The following is a 10371-nucleotide window of genomic DNA, read 5'->3' on the forward strand; positions in this document are numbered from 1 at the left end:
TAAGAAATGTTAGAATGCAGCTAGGGTCCAAATATGAGACAGCAAGTTTTAAAGTTGAGACACTCACACACAGATATAACGCATATTTTAAAAACTTTGTTGTATAAAATGTATATTTATTTGCAACAGTTATGTTAACAGCAATAATACTATATTTCTGGTAAGAACAGCTATTCAGCTGATGGACACGCGCTGCGTTGTCATGGGAACATCCCAGGTGAAAATAATGAGGAAAATATTACGTTGTCTTTCGTTGCTCCCTTCATCAACATAATGGCACACAAGTGCCCCGCTCCCTCCAAAGTGCCCAATTCAAGGGCTCTGCCGTCTGCCCTTTTAAGAGAGTAGGGCCGTCCGTCCGTCACTTATTGGCTTCCCCGGAAACATTTCCGTTGTGTTCTGTCCTATTTGCAGCACGTTTCTGTATTTGTTTGTGTTGTGAACTTTTGCAGCGCGTTTCTGTATTTGGTTGTGTTGTGAACTTTTGCAGCGCGTTTCTGTATTTGGTTGTGTTGTGAGTATTTGGAGCACACATGTGTTGTAAAACTGATGAAGATGTTTTCTTAATTTGCGGGTGTTTTTTTCTATTTGCATGTGTTTTCTTCAGTTGCAGCGCGTTGAGCTCTCTCGGCCACCGTACAAGAGAGTTAAAATTAACTGAATTAAAAATCAGTCCTACAGTACCATTACCAGTAGTGCCACCTTGGATAATACCTGAAGTGAAAGTAGATTTAGTGCTATTAGAAAAGAACAAAGACGTGTCAATTTTTGACTCGCATACTATACAGGAATATATTAATAATTACTACAGTTATATTCAGATTTACACAGATGCATCAAAGAATTTAGTTAATAAGATAGGAGTAGCTTTTATTGTTCCAGAGTTTCATATTTCAATAGCAAAGAGAATAAGTGATAATGTATCAGTATACACGGGAGAAATGTTAGCAATTCTGTTAGCAGTACAGTGGATAGAGGAAATAAGACCATTGAGGGTTATAATATGTTCAGATTCAACTTCATCATTAGTCAGTTTACAGAACAGTCATTCAAACAGCAGAGCCGATATTTTAATAGAAATACAACAAACATTATATAGAATTCAAATGATGGGCATTGAAGTTATATTTTTGTGGGTACCAGCACATAATTGGAGTCATAGGAAATGAAATGGCAGACAAGGCTGCAAAGGAGGCCACAAAAAGAGAGTATGTTGAAGTCACAGTTAACATCAGTAAGATGGAAATGAAAAGCATTATTAAACAGAGGTTGAAGGAAAGGTGGCAAAAACAATGGGAGGAAGAGAGGAAAGGACGGTGGTTTTACAAAATTCAGAGGAGAGTGGGAGAAATGAGATGTGCAGGAAGGAGAAAGAGAGAAGAGACAATTATATCGAGACTTAGATTTGGGCACACAGGGTTAAACAGTAATTTATTTAAAATAGGTAAACATAACACCAGCAGATGTGAATATTGTGAGCAACAGGAAACAGTAGAACATGTCATGATACATTGTAAAAAATATGAGGGAAAAAGAAAGGAAATGATCCAAAATCTTAAAAAGGAGAGAATAAGTTTTGATTTAGTAGAAATTCTTAGAAAAAACTCAAAAGATAAATGCTATGTAATTGTTTTTCATTATCTTAGAACAATAGATATGATTGAGAGGATTTGAGATTTTATTATTTTTATTTTTTTTTATTATTATTACCATTTATTTTTGTTTAGAATAAAGTAAATAATAGACATTCAGATCCACACTCCATACCAGTCGGTGGCAGTAATGCACCATTACGTTGTGTGCCAACCGCCAAAAAACTCAACAAGAAGAAGAAGAAGAAGCTGCGTCATGTCCAAGCGGGAAGGAAGTCGACCGGAAGTTGAAGCCGGCCGCGTGCCACCATCTTGTAGCAGAACTTCACCTGCTGTTAGCATCCCATTGACTCCCATTCATTTTGGCGTCACTTTGACAGCGAATAACTTTACATATGAGGCGTTTAAAGACTCCATTTGTCCATTATTTATTTCTAAAGAAACACGACAATGTATAAAATGCTCCATTACCTTGTAGCTTACATTATGGCCCCGTAAAAACAGTTTTTGTAAAAGTAGGCTAACGATTGCGTCATAACCACGCGACTCTCTGTCGCACAGTAGAGAGATTACCGTATGGACGGGAGGAGAAGCTCGCGGGCAATCGGGGAGACGTGGAGGCAAAATGACAAAATAATTAATCAGAATACCTAGCAAAAGTTTCTCCTGCTCCTAGCTCATGGACAGCTCCTACTCACGATCTCCGTCTCTGCAAGATTCGGAAGGGAATGATTCAGATTTCGCATGCCACAGCCACTAGATGACAGACGGGTTGCTCACGTCACATCTACGTCGTCAAGCTCTGTTTGAGTCTGCGCGTCAGGAACGGAAGTCCTAAAAAATCGCTGAAAATGGGCTTCACTTGCCTCAATTGAGTTCCAATGAGATGACTCTGTCCATTTCTTATACTGTCTATGGTCATGTCAGAGCCCTTGGCACTTCCTATTAGCCCCATTGTATCGATCTTGGTTGCAGTTCCATTAGAATTCCACTGGAGGTGATCGCGGGCGAGTGCAACTGAATGGGAGTCTATGGGGCTATACGGCTAAATTTGTCTCTTTCACCCGATTGCCGTTGAGAAATCTCCGATTTTATTGTAGGTTTTGCAACTTCAACATGGGTTATAGGTCGAAAATTGAATGAACGAGTACTTATGTCCTTTCGATTTCTTACAGGTTGAGTTGTTGTTGCCCATAACACGCTAGCATTCTGCTAATGAACGCTGATTGGTCAGTGAAGGACTGATTACGACCAGAGATACCGCTTGATGGCATCGTGGCATCCGAAGCGGGACCAGAAACAAACAAAACAAAAACTCTTCTAGCATGTGTATTTACCTGTGTCAGCTGTGTTGTCGATGCCTCGAGAGAAAAGAAAGTGCCGAGCGAAAGCACCAAAGCGACTGAAGGATTGCCGTCAAGCAGTATCTCTGGTCGTACGATGTGTATGACGTCATTGACATTTTAAAAGACTTTTTAAAGCAAATAAGTGACTCTAAAAAATCTAACACCCAGCAGTGTGTAATTTCTTTGCATCTCCTTTCGAAAACAACATTCAAATTACTAGACAAAAAATTATATCCTGAGAAAAGTGGATTTTGATGGTTTAGTGTCATAGACCTCCATTCATTCTGCACTCGCCTGCGAGCGCCCCCGCATGGACAGAGACGTGTTTTCTGCAGCCAGTCCAGAAACCGGACGTAACCAGAGAGTGCCAATTCTCTGATACCCCTTTTCCACCAACAAGAACCGGGTGCTGGTTCAGAGCTAGAGCTATTGCCAGTTCGGAGTTGGTTCGACTGACGAGCTTACTAAGAACCGGTTTGCGTTTCCACCGGCCAGAGAGCCACAACAGAGCTATATCTTACGTCACTGCAAACGTATCATGTTGCCCAGCAACGCTAGTCCGGCAGCGCCAAACACAAACACACCAGACTTGTTCGAGATGCATCGGCTTCTCGCAGAACGATCAGCACATGAAATCAAAGCACTGCGAAAGCGATCAAAAAGCACAAGGAGTCGTATGATCTCCAAACACTCCCGCAGCTCTGATCGGTCCACGCTGCTCCGATGCATCTCGAACAAGGCATCAACAATAATAGACGTTGCGTTACTATGGATGCTCATGGGTTTGCGAAAATAAATCGGCATCCAAACACGGCGAATCCAACGCGTTCGTGCAGCTCGCCGTAACTTACATAGACGGATATTATAATCGAGCTGCTATTAGCTCGACTAGCTGCTATTTAAAAATGGCGGTCACAAGTTTCTCTTCAGTCTTGTTGGCCACGGTAACCCCGCCCCCAGCCTCTGACGCAAGCGGTTCTTTCTTGGCTCCGTTCTAGACCCTGCAATGATTTGGTGCTACTTAAGAACCAGTTTTTCTGGTTCGGAGCTGGTGCTTTGGCGGTGGAAAAACAAAGAACCGATTTGAAACTAGGCTCTGGCTCCGAACCAGCACCAGCTCTGCCTTGGTGGAAAAGGGGTATGATACCCCTTTTCCACCAAGGCAGTGCTGGTGCCGGTTCGGAGCCGGTGCCTACTCGCGAACCAGTTCTTTGTGTTTCGACAGCCAAAGAACCGGTTCTCGGCCAGGAAAATTGGTTCCAAAGCGGCACCAACTCTTTGCTGGACTAGAACCGTTCTTTAACCACGTCATGCTGGAGGCGGGGTTATTGTCGAACTTCTTCTCGAACGTAACCTCCGTCCGAACAGCACAAATGTGTTCTAAACGTCTTCTTCTGACCCCAATATAGGATCGCAAAGCAAGGAGAAACATTTGCAGAAAGACGATGTATTCCGCCATTGTAATTGTTATGTTTGAATTTGGCGCAAGTGTTTCTAGGAAAGCTTAAAGGGGGTCCCACACCGGACGCGCAGCTCAGCTCAGCGACGCGCCGCGTCTTTTAAATTCGAACGCATTATTCTCTAGAAGTGTACACACACCGGCGGTGCCTTTCGGCGTCTGTCCGCGGCGCCCAGCAACGGCTCAGGACCGCGTGTTCAAAATCCTGCCGCGCAATAGAGCGCCATTTAACCGACGTTACATAGTTTTATATTAAATTTGCATGTGTCTCATATCGTAGTTAATGTATACTGACTTCACCCTGTGCTGCAAGTTTTATATTCATTTACAGAAATCAGAAAATTGCTGATGTTATTGGATTTGCAGGTGGTGTACACCCCCTTAAGACGTAGCCTATGGCAACGTACACAGTGATGACGCCGTTCGCTGGGCTCTCTAGTCAGTGGAAAAACAAACAGGTTCTGAGAAGGTTCGCAAGTTGAACCAACTTTGAACCAGCACCAGTTCCGAACCAGTTCTTTTTTGGTGGAAAAGGGGTATGAGTAGGGTATAAACGGAGGTCGGAGCCAGCTGCAAATGGGTGGGTTAGCAGCAAGTGGGTGGAGCTTTAGCCGCAAGTGGGCTGTACAAGCTTCCAGAGGATTTTGATTGGTTTGATTGGTTTATTTATATATCACCTGTGTTGTAGTAGCTATTGGTTTATGCTCCACAGTTGGTGGCGGTAATGTGTAAGTTTTGTTGCGATCCATCAGAAAAAAAAAGAAGAAAACCGCTTTCACGTGTCAGCGTGCCGTTGAGATGAAGGGGTAAGCTTGTTGTACAGTTTTTAGTTTTGTAAAAAAGCATTATACGTTCTGAAAAAGGCCATTTCATAATGGCGTTTGTACACTGTTTTTAGTCTAGATGTATTAAAAAAGAATAAGGGTAAAGTGTATCCAAAAAAATTTTTGTAGTGTTTTTAGTAGCACACAAATTACAACATCTGTAACGTGCATGACAAGATCTTTTCTGCATTCCATTTCTACAATTTGCCCTCCAGATGATGGATTCTGAAGACCATAATAAGGTATTGTGGTAGTGTAATTTTTGTACGTTTTAGGACTGCATTGATTTTCAAATTGTAAATGTCTTAAACGTTTTGTAAATTGATTTGATATTAGAATACAACTCCTAACTTAATTGTACAATGCATGCAATTCTTTTAAAACTTGTTTTCATTGTAGTTATGCTTTTTATGCGTAATCCGCAGTGTAATGTAATTGAAACATTTGTTTTAATATCATAATTTTTTTATAAAATGTATTACTCATAACAATCAGTGAAATAAATGTGAAATGCATGTTATGTGTTTTAGGTTCACTTATCAGTGAAAGATGTGCATGAGCTGTTGTAGCTGGTATTGTCAGCTTTTTATATTTTGCTGATTTTTTTGTCAAATTAAAAATGAATGGATAATTTTATCACTTTTTTTTTATTCTAATCCTCTTTCAAAAGAAGAAGAATGCTCTGCGCTCCCTGAAACCTATGGGAAGAAAAAAACTGAACTTGCATATGAAAGTAAGAACTTTGATATGAAACAAAATACATATACTATGCTGGGTTTCAAATTATGGAACTATAATATTGGTCAGCTAATTTTAAATTACTTCATTTTAGCAGACCAAACCCCAGTTGTGCCTTCTGTTTTTAGCAAGGTATGCATAATCAATTTTAATGATGATTTAAAATGTGTATCATAGAACAATTTTAATCCACTTATATTTTTCTTTAAGGATGAGCTGTTAAAAGACGATGACCCTCCATCATGCTTCATCTTCAAGGTAGTTGAATAATGTTATATAATGTGCTTTTTAACATTTTTTAACGACCTGTGCTAACTGTTGCTATCTTTTCAGTTATCAGGAGCGTTGCTGAAGAACATACTACTTGAAGTTGTTCTTCAAGAAGGAGATGCTGCCTACATGCCCCTGTCATTGGCTTGCTCAAGGTTCAGGGACATAGTTGGGGATGACAATTTCAAGAATCAGGCACACTTATTGCTAGAAAGTAAATATTGAAATTAAAAAATAAAACGCATAACAAGAACATCATTGATAATGTTAAATGTTATGTTCACTTTGTTTTGTTTTTTACCTCAGGTGTTGCATGCTGGAAAAATAAGTCGTCTCACTACAAACAGCTCTTCTGGAAGATGTACTCAATCTCCACTTGTTTGGAGTGTGGGTTTGAGTACAAATGCTGCACACCTGGTACGTTTTGTGTAAATTGGTGATGAATAAAGTAGTTGTTAGTCTAAAGGAAAACTAAAAATCTAATTTACTTATGTCATCCCTTGGAGTTTAAAAGTTCTGGACACCATTCACTTGCATGGCATGGACCTACAGAGCTGAGAAATGATTCTTAATGTTTGTAAATGTTCAGTGTCAACTATAAACCCTAGTTCTTTTTGTGCTTCTTGTGTATCCACCAGGTTATGCTGGGAAGGGAAAGCAAGGCGAGCTCCAGGGCATTTATTCAGAAACCTTTCTGATTCAGTTTTTTTTTTATTTCTTTCTTTTCTGATTCACTGCATGCAGATCAGTTCTAATGAGCTCATATAGTGTCCTTACAAATAACAAAAAATAATAAAATAAAATAAACACTTTTGCAATCAATTCTGAGTGACTTGTACATGATTTTATTCAATGAAAAAAAAAAAAAAAATTATCCACCCTGAGATTTAAATGTAATATATGTGTAACATGTTCAGAAGAACATTAGTCTGCTATTTAAAAAAAAAAAATGCAGTAAAGATGGATGGTAACTTTTTTTTTTTCATTAGCCAAATGTTTTTCATGTATTTACACATTCACTTCACTGAGTCCAATTGCATCACATTTTTAATATGTTCACTTACTTGATACTGTAGAATTGTAGAATATATAGTTAATATTCAGAAATATGCTTGAATAAGGCCTACAGCCTGATGAATTTAAAACACCATCACTTTAAGTATGGTAAAAGGTGTAAAGATGTGACTTCATCATTGACAGTGAGTGGTATTGGACACACACAATAATAACAAAGCTCTAAGAAATCAGACCATGATGAGGAATGTAATATTTGATCGTTTATTTTCATTACTGTCGCTATCATGCCATACTCGTTCACCGCCGTCCTCGGCAATGACAGCTTGGGGATTTCCGCATAAGCTCCTCCCACTTGCGGCGTAAACTCCTCCTACTTGCACATTTTGTGAAATCCCTCCTACTTGCGGCATAAGCTCCTCCCACTTGCGGCGTAAGCTCCTCCCACCTGCAGGTCTCCGGGCTGCAGCGATACATACATGAATTCTCTTCCTATTAGACATTCTCTGGTCATGTGTGTTTCTTAAACCTTCTCCCGTTACTTTTTCCCTTTTTAAGGTACCACTCACAAAGCAATGTAGATATTAACACATGTTTATAATACATTTCGTTATGGTATTATGGTTTTATATGAGTAAAATAGACGTTTTTGCATTGTTTAAAGAGTTTCGTGCTAACTGCGAAGATGTGTAACTTTATGCTAGCAGCTGGAGACTCCTACATAAAGCAGCTGGAGACTCCTGCATAAAGCAGCTGGAGACTCCTGCATAAAGCAGCTGGAGACTCCTGCATAAAGCAGCTGGAGACTACTCGTGACCGAGTCTCGACACATACGAGTGTTTACTGTGTCATTTGTGTTTAAGCTAGTTACTACTACGTACACATATTTCTGCTGTAAAGCTTATTGTGTATTTATCACTATAAGGATGATTTCATGTGATGCTGAGATACTGAATACTGCTGAATACTGTTAAAAGTACAATTAATTTTAGTGCTACTTGAGAACTCATTTAAAAAGGAGTATTAAAATGTATTTTGATAACTTTGTTTAAAACAATTCACATTTCATATGGTAATTTAGTTAAAAAGATAATTTAGAAAGCATTAAAAAGCTTGTGACTGTGGTCCTGAATCTGATGAGTGCACAAATGTTGAAATGTATGTTTTCTTGTATACATTGTTCAAAAGCTCATTCAATACAGACGAGTGAAGGCGAGAGCTGCGTCATGTGTGTTTCTTAAACCTTCTCCCGTTACTTTTTCCCTTTTTAAGGGTACAACAACACTATATTATATCACTGCTATAGTCTATTCTGTTTAGTTGCTACTGCGAGTGCGGGTTTACCAAACAGAACCCGTGCACGTGCAGGACTGTGAGCGCGCGCGTAGCGTGACGCCATCATTGTTTTGCGCGTAACAAGTAAAAAGTGAAAGTAAATGATCGGAGTTGATGTTTCGCCATTTAAACAGCTAGAATCGATTCTATACTGAGTATCAAATCCAAAGTGTTTCATGGAAACCTTCACAAAAGCTAAGACACGAATTTACGTGTAACTTGATAGAAATGGCGGTGGATTTTGTGAATCTGAATGTGATCAAACGTTGATCAGGGTGAGTGTTCAGGTCTCGAGACGTTTTACAGGTGACTTCCGCATTTAGGCCAATATTCGCATATTTCCCCTAAAGAGTATATTAGTTATTTTATATGTGTTTGATATTTTCAGCAAAACATGGTGTCATTGTTTCGTGTTGTCCGTGGTTTATCTTGCATTTGTGTTAATATACGACTAACATTGTGTATTTGAGTGAACGCCGCGTCTCATGATCCTGTTTCTCTGAATCTCAGGTTCCGTTCAGCTGAATTATTGTTTGTCATTTCCATTCAGAGTCAGTGGTGAAGATCAGATTCTGTTTCAACTGTTCAGCTTCATCATGGATGAAACTCAAACATCCAGAAATGAAGATTTTTATCCAGGTTGCAGGTATTTTGAATTTAAAAGATTACATCATCTTTAAATTATAGTCAAGAAGATGTTTTTATTAAGTTAAAAACTTTAATTTTATTGAAAACAACTAGACCAGCCAGTTTTTTTTAATTAAAAAACCTTTGAAGAACTTTATTGAAAATATTATCACCATTAATTATTAATTGTTTCTGTTATAGTTCAGTTCATCAGAAGAGATCAGAACCAGAGCCCAGCTGTGTGTCTATGAGAAGTGATATGTCTATGGATAATATAATAAATTTTAAGAGTGAAGATACACAACATGATCTCAGGTATTACATTTCTATAAAAATATGATTATAGTATGGCCTTTTATATGATCAGAACATTATCAGGAATATATTCTACAAGATATGAGAAATTCTTTTTGGACATTGCTTACATTTGTTTTTTATGTGTAGCTAATATTTTAATGTGCCCCTATTATGCTATTTTAAAGTTTCCTAATGTTGTTTTGGAGTCTCCTACAACAGGTTTACATGCATCAAAGGTCAAAAAAACTGTTTAATTTTCTCATAATATACATTTGCACATCACCACATTTTCAATGATTCTCAAACGACTCGTCAGATGAATCAATGGCCCTGTCCCATATGGCACACTTCATATGCACTTTTGGGGTGCTTCTCATTTCTTATTTGTGCATCCTCGTTTCCTTTCCTCGCTTCCTTTCTTCGCATCTCAGCTCCACCCCCTGTAAGATGTGAGGGAAGGCTGCAAGGAAAGAAAATGAGGACGGAATAATCGAATGTAACTTTTTTTTATACATTGGAATACTTGATCACTCGAGCGTCACTTCACCGCGTCAGCAGCAGCGCTCAACGGATCTGCCCTTTTGTTGTTTAAGAAATTCATAAGAAATAATAATAAAGCAAGATACCAAGATATAAGTGTGGACTCAGAGGAAGACCGCGAGTGCTTAGGGTGCCATTCGGTGCCATTATTTGGGACAGGGCCAATCTCTCTAAATCCCTCCTTTCCGCGAGCTACTCTGCTCTGATTGGCCAGACAGCTCAGTCTGTTGTGATTGGTCTACCGCGTACAGCGCGCGCAGAGCCGTGAGCGTGCGTGTTGAAAACAAAAACACCCATTGCCATAACAACGTCATCTCTGCGTGTCCTGA

General features: G+C 39.2%; 2 protein-coding genes across 2 annotated transcripts in view; one reads left to right on the plus strand and one right to left on the minus strand.

The window, feature by feature from the left end:
• Positions 1-10371, minus strand: part of LOC309506383 (putative N-acetylated-alpha-linked acidic dipeptidase) — a 63707-nt gene that overhangs the window by 29996 nt on the left and 23340 nt on the right. The window lies entirely within an intron of this gene.
• LOC309505780 (uncharacterized protein) lies at positions 3317-6959 on the plus strand (the record flags this gene model as incomplete). Its single annotated transcript, XM_082179239.1, has 7 exons — positions 3317-5203; positions 5437-5463; positions 5892-5954; positions 6170-6217; positions 6293-6396; positions 6534-6646; positions 6868-6959. The coding sequence occupies exons 2-7, from the start codon at positions 5437-5439 to the stop codon at positions 6957-6959; spliced, it is 447 nt and encodes a 148-aa protein (XP_082035365.1). The 5' UTR covers positions 3317-5203.

The sequence above is a fragment of the Leuciscus leuciscus genome (genome assembly GCF_965113295.1).
Source record: "Leuciscus leuciscus genome assembly, chromosome: 9".
Taxonomy (NCBI): Eukaryota; Metazoa; Chordata; class Actinopteri; order Cypriniformes; family Leuciscidae; genus Leuciscus; species Leuciscus leuciscus.